The sequence below is a fragment of the Mauremys mutica genome, chromosome 6, assembly GCF_020497125.1.
Source record: "Mauremys mutica isolate MM-2020 ecotype Southern chromosome 6, ASM2049712v1, whole genome shotgun sequence".
NCBI lineage: Eukaryota > Metazoa > Chordata > Testudines > Geoemydidae > Mauremys > Mauremys mutica.
In genome coordinates, this window is record NC_059077.1 from 19,542,557 (window position 1) to 19,564,397 (window position 21,841).

The 21,841-nt window shown below is 41.4% G+C and overlaps 1 protein-coding gene across 3 annotated transcripts in view; it reads left to right on the forward strand.

The window, feature by feature from the left end:
- WDR7 (WD repeat domain 7) overlaps positions 1 to 5,959 on the forward strand; it is a 349,222-nt gene extending 343,263 nt beyond the window's left edge. Inside the window, exons 27-28 of one of the 3 annotated variants that reach the window (XR_006580538.1) lie at positions 2,604 to 3,926; positions 5,628 to 5,959. Coding sequence is in view for 1 of the 3 variants with exons in the window: in XM_045021793.1 (XP_044877728.1) it covers positions 2,604 to 2,807 (204 nt within the window). In the remaining 2 variants the exon portion in view is untranslated. Of the gene's footprint in view, positions 1 to 2,603; positions 5,536 to 5,627 lie in introns of those variants that run through there. The other 2 variants (XR_006580539.1, XM_045021793.1) reach the window with 2 other exon arrangements.
- The last annotated feature ends 15,882 nt before the right edge of the window (positions 5,960 to 21,841 follow it).

Here is a 21,841-nt window from a genome sequence, read left to right on the forward strand (position 1 = left end):
ACAGCTTGGTACCTGAGTGGTTGACCCACGCAGAGAGGGACTGTTCAGTGACAGTTCAGCAAGTCCTCCTAGAGAGCAGAAAGCCTTCCACTCGCTCCACCTATCTGGCGAAATGGAAGCGGTTCGCGCTCTGGTGTGACCAGCGAGGCCTCAATCCGTTCGTGGTCCCTGTCCCTACCATCCTGGACTACCTCTGGTACCTTAAGGAGCAAGGTCTTGCGGTCTCCTCCTTGAGAGTTCACCTGGCAGCAGTGTCCGCCTTTCGTCCATCCATGGAAGGTCGGTCCATCTTCTCTAACCAGATGGTTTCCCGCTTCCTTAAAGGCCTGGACCGCTTGTATCCGCCGGTGCGGCGTCCTGCCCCGACCTGGGATTTGAACCTCGTGCTGGCCAAGCTGATGGGTCCTCCTTTCGAGCCCTTAGCCACGTGCTCCCTGCTCTACCTCTCCTGGAAGACGGCCTTCCTCGTCGCCATTACATCAGCGAGACGAGTCTCTGAGCTACGCGCTCTGATGGTTAGTCCGCCATACACCGTTTTCCACGGGGACAAGGTGCAGCTTCGACCACATCCGGCTTTCCTCCCAAAAGTGGTGTCAGCCTTCCACCTCAATCAGGAGCCTCCCGGTCTTCTTCCCGAAGCCGCATGCCTCGCCTCGGGAGCAACAGCTTCACACCCTCGACGTCCGCAGGGCGCTCGCTTTTTACATCGAGCAGACGAAGCCCTTCCGGCGTTCGACCCAGCTGTTCGTAGCGGTGGCTGACCGTATGAAAGGCGAGCCGATCTCCTCACAGCGGGTTTCCTCATGGGTTACAGCATGCATTCGGACATGCTACGAGCTTGCTCGCGTGCCACCATGCCGCCTCACCGCTCACTCGACGAGAGCGCACGCCTCGTCTGCCGCCTTCCTGGCCCATGTTCCCATCCAGGACATCTGTCGAGCGGCCACCTGGTCTTCGGTCCACACCTTCGCCTCCCACTACGCGTTGGTGCAGCACTCTCGAGACGACGCAGCCTTCGGCTCCGCAGTATTACATTCCGCCACGTCTCACTCCGACCCCACCGCCTAGGTAAGGCTTGGGAATCACCTGACTGGAATGCATAGGAGCAATCACTCGAAGAAGAAAAGACGGTTACTCACCGTAGTAACTGTTGTTCTTCGAGATGTGTTGCTCCTATCCATTCCAGACCCGCCCTCCTTCCCCACTGTCGGAGTAGCCGGCAAGAAGGAACTGAGGAGCGGACGGGCCGGCTGAGGTATATAACAGGCGCCATAGCGGCGCCACTCCAGGGGGCGCCAGCCGGCCCGCCGGAGTTGCTAGGGTAAAAAAGTTCCGAGATGCCGTGCACGCGCGGCGCGCACACCTGTCTGGAATGGATAGGAGCAACACATCTCGAAGAACAACAGTTACTACGGTGAGTAACCGTCTTTTCCCTCCATCCGCTAGTCCAGTAACACCATCAAAGAAAATTAGGTTGGTTCAGCATGATTTGTTCTTGACAAATCCATGTTGACTATTTCCTATAACCATATTATCCTACAGATGCTTACAAATTGTTCCAGTATTTTTCCAAGTAACTAAGTTAGGTTTACTGGTCTGTAATTCCTTGGGCCCTCTTTGTTCCCCTTTTTAAAGATGGTGTATTATGTTTGCCCTTCTCCAGTCCTCTGGAAATTCACCTATCTTCCATGAGTTCTGTTATGGCATTGGGACCACTCTTGTTCTGTCATGCAGATATACTCCATCCAAAAGGTCTTTTCCATCTCTAATTTTTGTGATTTTAACATGTTTAAATATATATTCCAGCAGAAATATGTTATAATTTATAATTTTTGATTGCTTACTGCAGTTCTGAAATGATATTGTGTTAAATGAATTTAAAGAAGTTGTAGGTGATACTTTTTATTTAATATGTTAAGTGATAGACTTCATTATAGGATTAAGCTAATACGTTGGTTCAGATCTCACTGTTTAATTTGAAGTAGATAGAATTAAAGGAAAATGGAAATTTTAAAAAGGCCAATGGTGAGACTGGAACTAATTTCTTACCACTAATTCTGTTTCTAAACTTCACTAAGTTTCCATGCCTTGCAAAAGATTGTAACTTACAAAAAACAGAAACTTGGCTGTATTTTATTTCTCCATTTAGTCCAATTTAAAAAAAAATCTTTTTCATCATGTCTTGCAGGGAAAAAAGGGAGGAGAACTTTTTAAAATATGGCTGTAAAAGTGTCGTTTAAGATAATGTAAAGTCTACAGATCTGTAGGAAAAAGGAAAGCAGTAAAATATGCACTACTAAATTTAGCACAACTAGTTTCATTTTGCAGAGTTGTGTATAGAGTTAATTAAGCATTTGCAAGCATTTGCAAACATACTGCTTAGATTCTCAGCATCTCTTTAGTTTAAGAAACAGTGTTTTTTGGTTAACTAAATAAAATTTTAATTGAAGGTCATTAGAGAGGGCAGCCATGTTGCTGGTACTGGCAGGTCTTATTAAAAGTTTTCTGTAAAAAAAGAGAAAAGGCTTTGTTTCACATTAAATTATTCTTCACAAGAAACCCTTTGGTTTCAGTGTTGACTCTCTCTTTTTCTATTACTGCAGATGAACACCTCTCTTTTGGGAAGTATTGGAATGCTGAATTCTGCACCTCAGCTCCGCTGTATTAAAACATACCAGGTGCCTCCTGTCCAGCCTGCCTCACCAGGTTCACACAATGCACTCAAATTGGCACGGCTGATCTGGACTTCCAATCGCAATGTTATTCTTATGGCTCATGATGGCAAAGAACATCGATTTATGGTCTAGAGTCAGGTTCTCTATTGCTAGATATACATTTTTTTGTTGTAAAATTCCCTGTAATTCTTTCTCTGTTCTTTTGTAACACTGGATTACCCACACCAGTGCCTATATAAATCATCCAGTGGGACCAGCCAGACTGCAACATTTCTGCATGGTTCCCTAGAGCAGAATCTTGCTTGTGCCAGCTATTGATTCAGAGGTATGCCCACCAGCTCAACCAAGTGTGGTTATTCTATCATCATGTAGTTTTTCCTTGCTGTTAATAGGAGGGACGAAGATGGCTATTGGGAATGCTCTTGTTGCTTGGTGCAACAGAAGCTGAAAAAAATCAGTAACACTGAGGTTGCGCTCCTTGACTAGATCAGCATTTTCAGGAATCATACCCCAATCTCTGAAGTTGGGCTGAATCAAGTCACTTTTGCATTTTAGACTGAAGTAATGCAGAGCAGTCCTAATTATAAATATTATTTTCCTTTTGAAGTTCTTAAAGAATCTTATTGTTTACCAAAAAGGTTCTATGTTTACATGTACTTTCTTCTAGTGACTATAGGGTGATCAGTGGGTGAGGTGTCATAGGCTTTAGCAGTTAGCTTCTTGGGGATAACTGCCATGGGATTCCTGAGAAAGTATATGAGGAAGTAGGTTTTCAGGACAAGAGTAGCCTTTGTTCTCATTTTGAAGAAGCATATTTCCTCAGATAAAGTTTAAATTCTTGATTGAATTGGAAGTTATGGCATACTAGGTCATTGTTTTTGTGACCTGGAAGAAAGAATTGAGCAGTCAACATGTAAATACCAAGAATCTCTTAAAGAGGGGGAAAGGAAACTTGAAAAAAAGAATACTTATGCACAAAGGTGTGTTTTTTCTGTATTCCCTTTGCTTCTACTGCAGCTATTTATATTTTAAAAAGAGCTTTCTCTTTCCCACTGGTGCTGGAACTTGCAGGGAAATGAGAATCCTGCATTTATGCCATCACATCCTGTTGCTGTATAAATTATTGCAGTGTTGCAAACTCACAGTTTGGCTTCATTGAAGGATTGAGGAGTAAAAATGCAAATATGCTTGATGGAAACACAGATATCATTGATATTGAGCAACTGAAAAATTATGGCAAATATGTAAAAGGTGAGTTAGTTGTTATTTGAGTCCAATATATTTAAACATTTTCCCCAGTAAGAGAATTCTTCTGTAATGTTGTCATTGTTCACATTTTCCCTCTTTCTTACATATCTAATTTTGTGAAATATCTAATAATGTGAAAAATATGCTGGTTTATGTGTAAAGTAAAACAAAAATCCAAAAAATACTATTTTATTTAAATGTATTAATATAAGTGTTTGTACAGCTTTTAGTTTCTTTGCCATTTTTGTCTGGAAAGCTCACAAAAGAGAGAAGGCTCACATTAAATGATGACACATAACGTTAAAGGTGGGACTTGCCAGAAAATCCAACAGAATGGGAATAAATGAACAAAGAAAATAATGGCTTCTAAATTTCAAATGCATTTTTTTCTAGCGGCAGTCTGTATAGTACACTATACATGAAAGTAGGATCTACAGTCCAGTATCAACATATCTGTTGTTTACTATAATTTTTACGAACAAAGTAAGAAATTAAGACCATTAGGAATGTTTATCTCATATTGCTGTAAATTTTATTCTTTCCAACTATGGCAAGGCTGTAGTATATAGTGGTGGTAAAATTCTGTAGTAGAATTTTTGATGCTTTTCTGTAAAGTAAACTTATACAACATGCATGTACATTGTATTTATAAAGAGAGAGATATGTAGGCCTCCATGACAAGAAGCAAAGAAATACACAGCATATACACGATTTGTCTGTAGAATCAAATGCTATAGTGCTACATTTAAGTACAGGCATATGAGGAAAATTAAAAGGTACATTTTATTCATTCTTCCATAGGCATTCCAAAGTCATATTTACTTATGTTATAATATTTTTCAAGTACATATATGTAAAAGCTAAATGGAAACACATTAGCACTGGATATGCTAAAGAAGATTTTCTTTAGTATGCAGTAAAATATCTTGCATTACATGTATAATAAAAAGTTTGCTTTAAACTATAAATTTAATGGATTACAAAAAATTGTAAAAGAAAGGGGGCAATCTACTTCCAGTACTGAACAATAGTTAAATGTAGCAAAAGCTAAATTAGCAAAATTTTCAGAAGATTATGACAACTTCTGCAAATGTTTTATACAATACATCTAGCGCAACAGTCAGGATTACACTCTAATGTGGAGTTAGTGTTAGTTGGCTAGAAAACACAGTAATGCTTAGGGGGTGGAAATAGATTATCTCACCGCTTAACTAATATTTGCACATTAGTTAAACACAAATCTCCATTTCAGTGACTTTGTCAACCCTACTCCCAAATTTCATCACAGATTAGATTTCTCAGCACTGCAGTAAAATTTGTGTTGTCATTCCAGTGTAAGCTTTTAGTATTTTATTGATTTGTTAGTACTGTATTTGGACTTGTCCTTGTAAATGTGGAGACATATGTGGCTTTATTGGCGGTTTACAAGCTAAAGATGACATGATGAGATAACTGTATGAAAATGTTGTAATGATTGAAGTCACTGTGTATGGTAAATGATGAAAATGTTTGCCTCTCAAGAAATTTCTTGATGATTCCACTTAAATGCTACCGTATGTACTAATGCTATGTACATATGTTTGTGAAATAAAAACTGAATAGTATTGAAGGATATTGTTCCTATATTATCATCCTAACTGTGATGTCATGCATCCTTAGTTCCATGACTTACTTGACATTCATTTTTATTTTTCTTATGCACAGAAATAAATTCTTACATTTATTTGAATAAGGTTACAATTCACAAAGTTGGATGAAGATTCATGTTCAAGAAACTCAAGGCCTCCTTAACAAAAAAGGAAGTCGGAAAGTGCTGAGGGAAAGCCATTATCTCTTCTGTCTATGAGAACAGTCTGAGTCAACCAGTTAAAGAGAATGATGATCTTCCAGAACCTCAACAACACCGTCTGTAATATGTGTAAAGCTACGCTCTCTTCTTGTTATTCCAGTCCTAGATCTCTCTTAAGAGGGAGAGTAATTGAACCATATTATGCGTCGAGATTTTCTGACATGGCCTACTGTCCATTGGGAGCTGAGCTGAGATTATTAAATTTGTTTAGTATAATAATACTTTGTTTGGATTTGAATTTGCATCTCCCGTAGTAAAAAAGCATGATTGCATTTGAGCAAGAATAACAAAATTGATCATTATTGCTTAAAAAGGTTTACAGCATAAGCAGTAAATGTAATCTTTCTCTTAGTGTTCAGATAAGATAGTACAGTTTGAATTGAGTCAATCATTTACATAACAAGACTTCAAAAAAATAGATAAACACAAAAGGAGTTGGTTGCAACATATTTGAGTACTCAATTTTCAAGGTGTGTGTGTTAAAATCATTCATGACTTAAATATTTTCTCATAGGTAAAACATGCTCAATAACAGTTGTGTTGGTGATCACATAAACTGATCAAATGTGGAAAGGGCATGACATTAATAGGAAGGTAAAGCCAGGCAGTGCTGGATGAACTTTCACCTTTCACCTCTTCAGCTGACAGACAGAGTTGAGTGTTGAAAAATCAATACTTAGGAGCCAGGAGGGAAATATTTTCAACCTCTAACTAGAGAATGTATTTTGACAAGGCCAAGATAATCCAAGCTGCACAGGAGAAAGAGAAACGAAGACTCATTTTTAAAGCTTGACACTTCAAGGTGTTTTTGTACAATGGTTTAGAGAAAGTGTCGATACATACAAATACCAAAGGTCAAAAAGAAAAGCCAGAAGAATTTCAAAAATTAGATGCACACTGTTTCCTTGCTGTTTACTTTACAGAATAAAGACTACAGTTAGATTTAGCTTGTAAATATACTTTTAAATTAAGTGATCTCAGAATTTACCAGCTCACCCTGATTTACTAGAAATTAGAAAATACCAGAAGTCTGTATTTTGCCTTAAGCACTTTAATTATGTGGTAAATCTGCTTACTGCCTGCTATATATCTATAGTCAAGCACTTTTATTATTTATGATTTGGCATGATTTCATTTTGATGCGAAATGATCAATATTTGTCATTTATGCAGCAATGTAATATTTTCTTCCTTGGGTAATTTAATATCTGGTTTTATATATGGTGTGCACCATATAGAATTTTTTAAATTTCTATAGTACATTTTTTACACCAAAGCTGCTTTACAAATCAACTAATTGCTGGTGGTGCGGAGACCATTTTGTCTTTAGTGATAGCTCTTACCTTTATAATCAATGGTATTGAGAGATGGAATGGAATTTCCCCTACACCTTTGTAAAGTATTATAGAATCTTTAGCATGGACAACCACCAGAAAAGGGTAGAATATAGAAGGATCCAAAGGCTTATACATGTATTGCAGTGTTGGTACTGATTAGGAATATAAATTCAAGTCCTAGGATTGGACATAAATCCACACCTTTAACTCAGAGGTGAGATACCATATGAAGACTAGTTTTACATGAAAAAAATTGCAGGTCAGAATAATGTAAATGATCAAATTTGTGCATGGGGGCATTTAATACAAAGCGTAATAGTACTGTCATGAAATGTTGTCTAGAGCACAGCAGTGTTTTGTACAGCCGGGAGAGAGGAGGGAATGTATGATAGACCGTGATCTGAATGCAAGTTGAAGTGACAGGTTTCAGAGTAGCAGCCGTGTTAATGTGTATCCGCAAAAAGAACAGGAGTACTTGTGGCACCTTAGAGATTAAAACAAACTTATTTGAGCATAAGCTTTCGTGGGCTACAGCCCACTTCATCGGATGCATAGAATGGAACATATAGTGAAGAGATAAGTTGAAGTGAGGCAAGCCATAGATAAGGATTTTTATGGTAGGGGGATAGAAAGAATTGGCTTGTGAACATGTAAAGGAAACAAAAGTATAGAGGGGAGGAAACAGGGTTATGACTTCCAAGGGCAGAGCAAGTTCAGGAGGGAGTAAATTACTGTCACAAGGCTCAGATGGAGGAGGGTGTCGTGCTGGAAGTTGGTCAGGAAGAGGCTAGTAATAGAGTTAGTGAGGGCAGCTACACTGAATGACAGAAAGTGGATTAGAAGGTTTTGGGGGTGAGCGGGAGGACCTTCAGGGCAGTGGTATGAGGGACACAGTCTAGAACCTTGGAGGTAAAAGGGCAGAGGCAGCTGAAGCGGCAGAGAGGATCAAGGGAGGGATTTCTGTGGCATTCAGACTACAAGAGCATGAATGAAGGCTGAGAGGGGGGGAAAAAGCCAAATGAGAGAGAGATTGAGATAAGGGATGGTATATTTGTGCTTTGTTAATTACATAAGCACGTTATCTCCCACATGATACTCAGTGTGAATTGGTGCAAATTACTTAATGGCTATGTCCTAATGGTACGTAATACTAACAGCATCACAGATGGTCCAGCCAAAAAAATTATATAAAAAATTACACTAAACTTTTCAGGCTTGTTGCACTTAGTTACATCAAACAGAAAGGAAGGCATGCCTTGCCTGCTTTTGTATGCCACTGTGCTGGTGCTTCTGTGGCATCCCTGTGTAGGTAAAAAGAGCCTCATTTCAAGTGTAGTATATGGAACTCTTGCTTCTAAATCTTATAAATCCATAGGGTGAAAATCCTGGCTCACTGAAGGTTTGTCGGTGATAAAACTCCCATTGACTTCAGTAGGGGCAGGATTTCCCTCATAATTGGTGTTAAATGTCCTCTTCAAAGTCTGTCAATCACACCTGAAAACACGTCTGCTTCAAAATGCAAACTACGGAGGTTGGCACAAGCTAAATTGCATCAAATGTATCGATCAAAGATTTTGCCAAATAGCATGATGCTACAGTTTTACATTGTGTAGATTTTTTGAAGACAATGGACATCCCTTGCAGCTGACTCAGATGCATTTAAACACATCTTGCTCTGTTTTAGTTAAAACATTAAAGAGCTATGTTCTCATTTGGATGGTGGCTTAATTCCCAAAACCTTAAGATAAGAATATAGCCATTAGGGCACAATCAAAACTGTCAAGCAAATATCACTATAGTTCTACTATATACTTCACAAAAGCCTTTTGAAATGACTTTACAAGGCATGTTAACCAGATAATACAGAAAAATGCAGTGCAGGCTTAGAGGATAAATCCAAAGCCTGAAAAAGAACATTTTAGAAATGTATAGGGTTTGGTCTTATATAGTGCCTGTTTTAATAAAAATAAAATAAACCCTTTACAAGTAGGCTAATGTCTGCAAGTAAATGGAGGAACTTTTGTATGCTTAACATCTCACACATTTAGAACCTATTTTGTTAACGGGGAATATTGGAGAAGAACCAAAGTTATTCCCTGTCCTGTGTGGTTAATGCTGTAGGAGCTTTAATTATCAACAGAGACCAACAGAAGAGCCCCAAGTTGAATACATCATCTGATGGACAGCACCTTTGACAGCGTAGCATTCCCCAAGTACTGCATTGCAGCAAGAGTATTGCTATAAGCCTGAATCCTACTGGCAACTTGACCTTCTGTCCCTTATGTAGCTACCAACCCAGCTATACTGGCTCCTCCAAGTTTAGATTGTTTTCTTGTTGATGTCTTGTAGTGGATCTGTGTGAGGCAATTCTCTGATTTAGACCACAATGTGATAGATGATGAGCTTGTGAACATCTAATTAATTTCACTTGTGACCTCAGGTTAGATTTCAAGTGCTTTCCAGAAATAAAAAAACTGTTACTCCTCACAATGCTGCAAGGCTAGTTTCAAACATTTTCAGTTGTGAACAAGGTCTTGGTTAAACTGAAGACCATCTATGATTCTTACAATTATCAAAGTCTATCGCACATATTTCCTTCCTGTTTAGAGGATAGAATTTATGAAGAGTCGTGCACAAGCTCCATCTTCTGCACTCTTCTACCCACTCAAATCAAGCCCATCTTGCCTAGGACACCACAAACAATACAACTTTGTGACACTGCCGTCTTCCCTCTTCCCTTCCTACGTTGGAATAGAAAACATGACTGTCATTTCAGCCTGCTCCCTTTGGAACACAGGAACAGCACACTGGAGCTTAGCAAATGAATATATACACCGAGAGCAGGAGAACAGTGTGGGAAGAAATATATAGCAACAATGAAAACAAATGACAAATTTCAAAAGTGTACCTTCGAAGTTATAGCAATTAATTTCAGCAGAGTTTCAGTTCAAAGGTTTGCAAAGCGGTCAGCAGCCAATGTGAACAGCAGGCACAGCTGGGGCCTGTACATCAACTATATAAAAAATTTAAGTTGATCTTACTTTGCAAATGAAATCTTTCAGCCATGCAAGTCATTCCTATGTTTGAATTTCTGACATTAGCAAGTAGCTCCAAAGAGTACACAAGCTTGTCCTATTTATATTGCCCAACTTCAAAATGTAATATTTTTAATAATGGTGAGTTAAACTAAAATAAGACAAAATTGGGCAGCATTAGGAGAAATTGGTGGGGCCACAGTGAAATCTGTGCTCAGCAGACCAAACTATATAAAGTAACTGCTTGCAAGGAGGATTTTCCTGTGCATTCAAGTAAACTGTTCTGGCAGTGCCCAGCTTTTAGCAAAGAGCCAAGACTTAAAAAAAAAATAACAATAATAAATTTGTCTGAAGAAAAGCAGCAGTAAAAATATGTATTGTAGCGTTTGAGTCTGCAGTATAATGAATTAACACTTTATGGCAACAGTCGCCCAAAGAGTGTTCTTTGAACTGCAAGCCTCATGGGGAAATTCCCCTGATTTCTGATGTCTGGAAATTAAAAATTTATCTTGTATGAAAAATTAAAAGGTGAAACCTTCCTGTGGAGCAACATTGCTTTTTTTGTTGATTTTATTTTTTAAATGAAGGCTGAGTGGCATCTATGAGGAGATATTTGTTCCATTTGCAAAACTTTTTAATTTGAACTCATTTTGCACAGTGGAAAATGGTATGAAAGGGACATTGTCCGCCTTAAAATAAAAACCCAATAAGCTTTGATTTTTCTTCCACCAGTTTTACACTGTTATTAGCTCTGTTGTCATCAGTGAAGTTATTCCTGATTTATGCTGGGATAAGTGAAAGAAGCCCTGGGCCCATATACCTTAAACTGACACCTTATCTGTCTGCACTCATGCTGTGAAATCTTAAGCATCTTACAAAATGATATAAAATCTAGGAAAAGCCTAAACACAAGTGATTGGTTCTTTCTCCTCTTTGCTATGCAGGTAAATTCCTGCATAGCAAAAACCCTAACCCATTTCTCACTATCCTTTGTTGACCTCATTATTCTATTGTGAGGTGGCTGTACTGTGGGAAAGGCATTGCAAAGAGATAGGACCATCCTGTAGGTCAGTGGTTCTCAACCAGGAATACGGGTACCCTTGGAGGTACACAGAGGTCTTCCAGGGGGTACATCAACTCATCTCGATATTTGCCTAGTTTTACAACAGGCTACATAAAAAGCACTAGTGAAGTCCGTACAAACCAAAATTTCATACAATGACTTGTTTGTATTGCTCTATATACTGTACACTGAAATGTAAGTACAATATTTATATTCCAGTTGATTTATAATTATATGGTAAAATGAGAAAGTCAATAATCTTTCAGTAATAGTGTGCTGTGACACTTTTGTATTTTTACGTCTGATTTTGTAAGCAAGTAGTTTTTAAGTGAGGTGAAACTGGGGGTACGCAAGACGCATCAGACTCCTACAGGGGGTACAGTAGTCTGGAAAGGTTGAGAACCACTGCTGTAGGTTGTAAGATTAATGGTTATTCTAACCCCTTGTGGACAGGAGTTCCATAGCTACAGGCCAGCCACTGAAAAGCTGTCCCTGGCTCTTCTGAGTCTCACTTTTGTCGTTGACAGGTTCTGTTGTTGTTTATGACTGCACAGTTGTGCTTCAGTAGTCCCTGATTGTGAGCCAAAGGGCACACCCATGGTAGCCGGGGCCAGCCATTCAGAGCCTTGAAAATCAAGACCAAAAGATTTTGAATTTAATCTGCAAGTTGCGGGGAGCTAATGTAGTACCCAGAGCACCAGCGTGAGGTGCTTACATTAACCTCATTGTTTAACAGGCAGGAACAATGAAGTGAGACAGCGGCAATCATTTCCAGGCACGATACACTGCAAAACACAAGGCTGGAGTTTAAAAAAAAAATCGATCTCTGTAACCAGGTATGCATCAATAAGAGGCAGTAAGAGGAAGATATTTTGAGTAGCTGTTGCTAGCTGGGTGACTAGTAGCACTGAAGAGCCTAGAAGGACTGTGAGATTCTACCATCTCAACAATTAGAGAGCAGACTCTTTTTTGATTGTGGGTGAGGTTATGGTGTGGCTTGTCTTGAGGAGTGGCATTTGTCCCATTAGATACTGCTCTGCCATTCTGACAGAAGCAAATAGCTCAGTCCAGACCTGAGTGATTTTATCCGTAGCATGAAAATTCCTTATAATAAAAGAAATTCAGTGACATAACAAAACAGTGACAGCCAAGTAGAATTAACCAGGCCATTCACCCACTGCAACATTTTCACCGTTCAGGGCTTTATGGACACTGTTGGGGGCAGGGCCGGCTCTAGGTTTTTTGATGCCCCAAGCCAAAACAAAAAACCTCTGAGAGCGCAACTGCCGAAGCGCAAAAAAAAAAAAAAGTGCTTGGTTTGCTGGTGCCTAGAGCCGGTCCTGGTTGCGGGAGGCAAGAGGCTTCTCTTCATCTCCTGAATGGCATAAGATTCAAAGATTCCATTAGTTGGATTAGTGCTAGATTTATGCTGTTGACACTTTTAAAGCATGTCGGCTTCTAAGGACAGATTATTAAAACAGATCCTGGCAGGAAAGGTTACATACTGACACCAAAATGAAGATAGCAGTGGTTGGTCCATGACAACGTTGCAGACCTCTAGACGCAGTCCAAACATGAGACCTTGAGTGTGGCCAGCTATGAATGGATCCAGAAAGCCCTGGTTCCCTGTCGTCATGGGTAGCCATGAGATCTTGAGCTAACCCAGAAGAGTTGCCCTGTCACCAAGAGCAATCCTACCTACGTCATTGTCATCTTGTAAAGGGACTCAGTTAAAGCCAACATACTGCAGTGCACAGCTTGCCAGGACTGATCTTATTTAAACACTGTTCCGGGACTCTCATGCAAGGTGAATGTGTTAAATTAGATCTGTATTTAATCTGTCTAGATCTGTATCTTAACAAAATGGTACTTCCTCAATTCAAATACTGCATTTGGTTTTGATCACCTCATCTCAAGAAGAACCCACCCCAAACAGAAATTGTCCAGAGAAAGCAAACAGTGTTCAGAGAAATATAGGGCTTGAGTACCAGAGAGTTTAATGAAAGTGGGATAATTGATTCTGTAGGCTTCTCCAGCCTGTAGTTCTGGTCATCCCTTCTCTGGGGCATTGTCTCTGGGTGGCTCCTCACCAGCTTGCTGGCAGGACTTTCTTTCTCTAGCCTGCTTGTTCCTCTGACAGCCATTCCACCTCCCTGCTTCTCAGTGTTTTTATTCTCCCAGCTGTTGTAAGGCTGGTGGCTTCTGCATCAACTTTTTGGTTGCCAGGCCAGCATGGGGTCTTTACATCCCATAACAGGGAGATTCTTCCAGGTGTGAAGGGCAGCAGGGGAGAAAACACGAAGGTGCTTATTTGGCCATATAACAAGTGATGGAGGCTGACATCCTGGGCCGATTGGAGGCAGGAGTCAACTTTTTAAAAGGTGAGTGAGTGATGCTAGATGAAGTATGGGTAGGTGCTGAAAATGAAGACAAGTAGCTTATGCTTGAAAAGAAAAAGAAGAGGGGGAGCCAATGAAGGGATGAAAAGAGAACGGTGACATGGCCAAAGAGACAGTTGAAGAAAATGATCTTAGCAGCAGTATTCTAAATGGATATCAGTGGGGCAAGGGTGCATTTGTCAAGGCCAGAGATAACTCAGAACAGAGGACTGGCACATAAGTGTCACTTAGCCCATAAGCAAAAATCCAGCTGCCCAGTTTTGCACACCAGTCTCCGCACAGAGACGGGGGATGGCAGAATCCTGTCCCCACAGAAGCTTTTTGCTACAGCCTAATAGCTGGAGTAGCTGCCATTTTCCTACCTCACACCATTTGCAGAAGAGGCCTGAGGAGGGTGGATCCTCCGACTTGGCCTCTGCTCCTCTGAGAGCTAAAAGCATCCCTTCATGCTGCCAAACAGGAAGCCTCCACAGATGGGGCTTCCCACCCAAGGTTCACACATCCATGGTTCCCAGCCCCTTTGCACAGCAGATCTTCATTGGTTCTGTTGCCAGGGGGCCTTCATGGTAAATTAGAAACCATTCCTTTTGGTCTCTCTCTTACAACCCTAATCTTCTATGATTCTAAGAGACCTCAGGAGGTCATCTAGTCCAACTCCCTGCTCAAAGCAGGACCAATTCCCAACTAAATCATCCCAGCCAGGGCTTTGTCAAGCTGGGCCTTAAAAACCTCTAAGGATGGAGATTTCACCACCTCGATAGGTAATCCATTCCAGTGTTTCACCACCTTCCTAGTGAAATAGTTTTTCCTAATATCCAACCTAGACCTCCCCCCCTGCAACTTGAGACCATTGCTCCTTTTTCTGTCATCTGCTACCACTGAGAACAGCCTAGTTCCATTCTCTTTGGAACCCCCCTTCAGATAGTTGAAGGCTGCTATCAAATCCCCCCTCATTCTTCCCCTCTGCAGACTAAATAAGCCCAGTTCCCTCAGCCTCTCCTCATAAGTCATGGGCTCCAGCCCCCTAATCATTTTTGTTGCCCTCCGCTGGACTCTTTCCAATTTTTCCACATCCTTCTCCTAGTGTGGGGCCCAAAACTGGACACAGTACTCCAGATGAGGCCTCACCAATGCCGAATAGAGGGGAATGATCACGTCCCTCAATCTGCTGGCAATGCTCCTAGTTATACAGCCCAAAAAGCCGTTAGCCTTCTTGGCAACAAGAACAACAAGGAGTCCGGTGGCAACTTAAAGACTAACAGATTTATTTGAGCATAAGATTTCATAGGTAAAAAATCCACTTCTTCAGATGCATGGAGTGAAAATTACAGATACAGGCATTATATAATGACACATGAAGAAAAGGGAGTTACTTCACAAGTGGAGAACCAGTGTTGACAGGGCCAATTCGATCAGGGTGGATGTGGTCCACTCCCAATAATAGATGAGGAAGTGTCAATTCCAGGAGAGGCAAAGCTGTTTTTGTAATGAGCCAGCCACTTCCAGTTCCTATTCAAGCCCAAATTAATGGTGTTAAATTTGCAAATGAATTTTAGTTCTGCTGTTTCTCTTTGAAGTCTGTTTCTGAAGTTTTTTTGTTCGAGAATAGTTACTTTTAAAGCTGTTATAGAATGTCCAGGGAGATTCAAGTGTTCACCTACTGGCTTTTGTATGTTACCATTCCTGATGTCCGATTTGTGTCCATTTATTCCTTTACATAGGGACTGTCCAGTTTGGCCAATGTACATGGCAGAGGGGCATTGCTGGCACATGATGGCATATATAACATTAGTAGACATGCAGGTGAGTGAGCCCTTGATGGTGTGGCTGATGTGGTTGGGTCCTCTGATGGTGTCGCTAGAGTAGATATGGGGACAGAGTAGGCAATGAGGTTTGCTACAGGGATTGGTTCCTGGGTTGGTGTTTCTGTGATGTGGTCTGTAGATGCTGGTGAGTATTTGCTTCAGGTTGAGGGGTTGTCTGTAAGCAAGGACTGGCCTACCTCCCAAGGTCTGTGATTGTGAGGGATCGTTTTCCAGGATAGGTTGTAGATCATTGATAATGTGCTGGAGAGGTTTTAGCTGTGGACTGTACGTGATGGTCAGTGGTGTTCTGTTATTTTCCTTGTTGGGCCTGTCCTGTAGTAGGTGATTTCTGGGTACCTGTCTCGCTCTGTCAATCTGTTTCCTCACTTCCCCAGGTGGGTATTGGAGTTTTAAGAATGCTTGATAAAGATCGTGTAGGTGTTTGTCTCTGTCTGAGGGATTGGAGCAAATTTAGTTGTATCTTAAGGCTTGGCTGGAGACAATGGATCGTGTGATGTGTCCTGGATGGAAGCTGGAGGCATGTAGGTAAGTATAGCGGTCAGTAGGTTTCTGGTATAGGGTGGTGTTTATGTGACCATCACTTACACTACTCTACAGCCAAAATGCTTCTGAAATAAATGTAGTCAAACTTTACTAATTCTGGGTCACTGAGAATGAAAATGATGCTTATAATTGTTGATTGGCTCTAGTTTTCAAGATATGCTATTGGGTCAGTATATATGACCCTTGACTTGGGAATAGCGGAGGATAAGTGAGTTATAAAGGGAAGGGATCTCAATTTAAACCAGAAACGACTAAAATACATCTTTGACTGGATCTATGAATAAATCTATGACTGGGTTTGGACAGTACTTGCTTTTTAGGCAAAACAATGAATGATGCAATCTGAAGCTGGTATTGCGTCATACATGATATGAATTGCATCATGTTATTCCTAGAAGTCATGGATGATGCAATCATAACGAAGCTTACATCACTCTGCTGAACAAATTGCCCTATATCAGCTCTAGAAATCATACAGTGTCGTGCTCTCTTATTTGTCAGTGTTTGATTTTGCAAAGGGACACATTTCTGTTTAGCCAAAGTGAGCGGAGATGCCTCGTACTTGTGTGAACAGTGCAGATAACTTCTGCTATGTTTGTGGTGAAGTGACTTTTGCATCACAAAAGCGCAGTATAACCACTATGGTTAAGAAAGCATATCACCTTTATTTTGGCTGCAAAATTGGAGATCAGGACAAGAGGTGGGCCCCACACATATGCTGCAACACTTGTGCAACAAATCTTCGCCAGTGGTTGAACAGGAAAAGGAAATCTATGCCTTTTGCAGTGCCAATGATTTGGAGAGAGCCAACAGATCATACCAGCAATTGTTACTTCTGCATGGTGCCTCCAGTTGGGAAAGGTGTGTCAAAGAAGAAAAAGTGGACTGTGCATTATCCAAACATTCCATCAGCTATACGCCCAGTACCCCACGGAGAAGGACTGCCGGTTCCTGATGCACCAGAATCATTCTCACTTGAGTCAGACGAGGAAGAGGAAGAGGATGAAATTTCTGGTCCTGATCCATCAGTGTCACAGGACCCACATTTTCTCCCATCCTCCTCCTCTGAACCACACCTCATAACACAAGGTGGACTGAATGACCTTGTCAGGGATTTGGAACTACCCAAGAGTAAGGCAGAGCTGTTGGGCTCCAGACTACTGCAGTGGAATCTCCTGGCAGGTGATGTTAGGGTTCCATGTTCCGTGACCGTCAAAAGGATCTTGTCCCATTCTTCTTCATGGAAGGGGATCTTGTAGCCTGCAACAACATCGATGGTGTGATGGCAGCCCTCAACATCGTTCACGATCCAGAGGAGTGGAGACTGTTCATTGATTCATCGAAGACGAGTCTTAAAGCTGTTTTACTGCATAATGGTAATGTTTTGCCATCAATTCCAGTTGGTCATGCAGTCCATATGAAGGAAACCTATGACAACATGAAACAACTTTTGAGGTGCATAAACTATGACCAACATCAGTGGCAGCTTCGTGGCGATTTGAAGGTTGTTGCTCTCTTGCTTGGTCTGCAGACTGGATACACAAAGTACTGCTGTTTTCTCTGCGAATGGAATAGTCGTGCAAGAGATTCCCACTACATCAAGAAAGACTGGCCACTCCGACAGTCATTGGAGCCTGGGAGGAAAAGTGTTCAGCATCCACCACTTGTTGAATCAAGGAAGATTTTGTTACCACCCTTACACATCAAGCTGGGTCTGATGAAGAACTTTGTCAAGGTCATTGACAAAACACAAGCAGCTTACAAGTACCTCCGTGGAAAATTTCCAAGGTTAAGTGAAGCTAAGATAAAGGAAGGTGTCTTTGTTGGTCCTCAGATTCGTGAACTTCTTCGAGATGATGCATTTGACCATGCACTGCGTGGCAAGGAAAAGACGGCATGGAAAGCCTTCCAGTTAGTGGCAATAAATTTTCTCGGAAACAACAAGGCAGACAACTACAGGTTGTTGGTGGAAAACCTCCTCAAGGCATACAAAAGCCTTGGTTGCAACATGTCACTAAAGATACATTTTTTGCACTCTCATCTAGGTTTTTTTCCACCGAACTGCGGAGCAGTGAGCGACGAGCACAGCGAGCGATTTCACCAGGACATTGCAACAATGGAGAAACGCTATCAGGGCAAATGGAGCCCATCAATGCTTGCAGACTATTGCTGGACAGTGACAAGAGATGCTCCATTTAATGAATACAAGAGACAAGCCAAGAAGCGCCAAGTAGACACTGAATAGGACTAAACTCTGTACATAATAGTTTTTTGCCTTTTGTTACATAATAAATTTTAGTTATATAACCCTTTTGCTGATTTTAAAGTGTTACATAAACAAGACAGGTGAAATATTATCATGTAAAGAAACCATAAACACATGAAAAGACCTAGGTTTACAATTTATGATTAAAACTCTACTATCTACACAATATCCATAGACATAAAATGTAAAAACTTAAATATCTTAGAAACAGTAGCCAATCAGTTGTTTTAATTGTCATATTTGAATTCAGCACATCAAAATACATAATAAATAGCACATTTTATCTCTGAAGCAGACGACTTCTCAAAAATTGTAGACCAGTGTTATTTGCACTGTAGTGTCCAGGAAGTGGATCTCTTGTGTGGACTGGTCCAGGCTGAGGTTGATGGTGGAGTGGAAATTGTTGAAATCCAATTGGAATTCTTCAAGGGCCTCCTTTCCATGGGTCCATATGATGAAGATGTCATCAATGTAGCGCAAGTAGAGGAGGGGCGCTAGGGGACGAGAGGCGAGGAAGTCATCCATAAAAATGTTGGCATACTGTGGGGCCATGCGGGTGCCCATAGCAGTACCACTGACTTGAAGGTATAAGTTGTCCCCAAATCTGAAATGGTTGTGGGTGAGGACAAAGTCACAAAGCTCAGCCACCAGGCATGCTGTGGCCTCATCAGGGATACTGTTCCTGACAGCTTGTAGTCCATCCCCATGTGGAATATTGGTGTAAAGCGCTTTACTCCTTGTTGCTTTTGTGGATACAGACTAACACGACTACCTCCTGACACTTGGCAACCAAGGGCACACTGTTGACTCATATCCAGCTTCTCGTCCACTGTGACCCCTAGGTCCTTTTCTGCAGAACTGCTGCCTAGCCACTCGGTCCCTAGTCTGTAGCAGTGCATGGGATTCTTCCATCCTAAGTGCAGGACTCTGCACTTGTCCTTGTTGAACCTCATCAGATTTCTTTTGGCCCAATCCTCTAATTTGTCTAGGTCCCTCTGTATCCTATTCCTACCCTCCCGTGTATCTCCCACTCCTCCCAGTTTACTGCCATCTGCAAACTTGCTGAGAGTGCAATCTATCCTTCAGAAGATATTGAACAAAACCGGCCCCCGGACCGACCCTTGGGATACTCCGCTTGACACTCTGTCGGCTGCCAACTAGACATGGAGCCATTGAATGCGTCGTTCAGCTATTAAAGCCTCAAAGGGACACAGAATGGCTCAAGTCTCCCTCTTCATTCTTGTTCAGCAGGCTTGAGGAGTGCATCCTATTGTGACTCCACATCACCTCTTGGATAATCTTTCCCTCCATATCTATGGTACGGATCTAAAGCCCTGACTCCCAAATCAATAAAATTAATGTCACTTTTAATTTGTACTGGTCCCTAAAGAAAGACATTTATTTTGTCCAACTTGTGCTACTCAAGCCTGATATTAATATGATGGTTAACAAGGATCAAAGGATACCATACTGCAGTTCTCCTTCTGCCTGACTGCTCTTATCCTGTGCATGCTGAAATATTATATTTCCTATTTAATAGTAGCACTTTTAAAATCATTTAAACATATAGGACCAAATCCAGCTCTGGTGTCATTCCACTGAAAGCAAAAGAGTTGACACCATTGATATATTGAGCCTGGATAATAGTATGAGTGATATATTTTTTCATTTAGTTTTCATTAAAAGATAAAGTGTTCTCTGGCAACCCACATGATCCCAATGAGGATTTAAATTAATAGTCAGCCATTAGGTCCAATTTCATGGTAATCTCAGTTCATAAATACATCTAACTAGTCAGCCCATTGACACATCAGCATTGCTAGTTAGACTTGAATTCGAGTCACCTTGAGACATCCTGCTGTGTAGGGTAAGAAAGAGAATGCATGTCACTAAAGTGACCTTTGAAGGAGGGGACAACTTCATTGTTGGGTGGGCTACCTTACACCCTGCAGATCATCTATCAATGTGGATAGCCTTAGAAGAGGCTGCTTTCCATCTTCCTCACTTGAAGGGTAAGTGATAATGATAATGACGCTACATTTTTAATAACCCCTTTCATCCAGAAGGATCTCTAAGCACTTTGAAGGCTGATTTTCTAATGGTACAAGCTGCAGGAATGAATTTACCCACCATTGAAATGCAGTGAGCTGTGGGGTGAACCAGCTGCTTAACACTTTGCAGCACCACTATGCACTGGTTTGAAAGGGGGAAAAAACCCTCTTTGAACTGGAACTACAAGGGGAAATTAAGGTACGTGGAGTATCATCACTCAAACTGGAATTTAAGAAAGAGGATTAAAATCCCAATTGTAGCAATTGACATAATTATTACAGCATCATTTTAGCAGAGAAAGAGCCTTCAGTAGCCTTTGCTGTTTTAAGGAGATCACAATAACAAGGTTATCAAAGCATGCTTGCAGGACAACATTTATATGGATTTTCAATAATTTGGATAAAGAAATCACAACAGGCTTCTACTAGGAGTATGGTTTTTAGATGTAAAATATATATTCTTAGTGGGTGGGATGGGAACACCTGGGTCCCTAGCAACTCTGAGATGTAACTTATTTCCTTGTTGTGCCAGTGATTGTCATTAAAATGCAAATATGATGATTAGTGAAAACTGCACACCCAGAGCAACTGCGTTTATTAGAGGCAAATGAGTCACACACAATGAGAATAGGAATAACCTTTCGTAGAGAAACTGGCTTTGAGATTTTACACTTCTTGTGTTCCTCATGCAAAGATGACGTTAACCAACATGGAATTAAAAGGGAGCTAGTTCTCAGTGGTTGTGTATTACCATTATTTGTAGTGCAGAGCACCCATGAGCCCGGCCATGGACCAAGACCCCCATTGTGTTAGGTGCTGTACGAACACAGAACCAAAAACACGGTCTCTGCCCAATGTAAGTGTCTTGTGGTATTTGCGTTTTCCTAGGCTGCCTGACTGTGGGCTGGTTTCAAGACTTGGCATGACCCAACTAGAGTTGGCTAATTTTGAACTCACTTGCATCTAATGGGTTAGGAATTTCAGTTTTGAATGCTGCTGTTGTGCATTTGCTTAGGAGAAATGTGTGTTGAAAAGGAGCAGAGAGGAGAGGGAGAAGCAGTTGGTGGACCTTCCCGTAGTTGGGACCCTCCTTCCAGATGGTGCTGGGGTTGCCTCTCGCACTGAGGTTACCTCTCCGGGGGAGGGAACTCCAGTTTCTAGGAAAAGGCAGGTGTTAGTAATGGGAGATTCGATTATTAGAAATATAGATAGCTGGGTCTGTGATGACCGGGAGAACCGTATGGTGACTTGCCTGCCTGGTGCGAAGGTTTCGGATCTCTCGAGGCATCTAGATAGACTTATGTGTAGTGCTGGGGAGGAGCCGGTGGTCGTGGTACATGTAGGTACCAATGACATAGGGAAGGGTAGGAGAGATGTCCTGGAAGCCAAATTTAGGCTGCTAGGGAAGAGACTGAAATCCAGGACCTCTATGGTGGCATTTTCAGAAATGCTCCCAGTTCCACGCGCAGGGCCAGGTAGGCAGGCAGAGCTTCAGAGTCTCAATGCGTGGATGAGACGATGGTGTAGAGAGGAGGGGTTCACGTTCATTA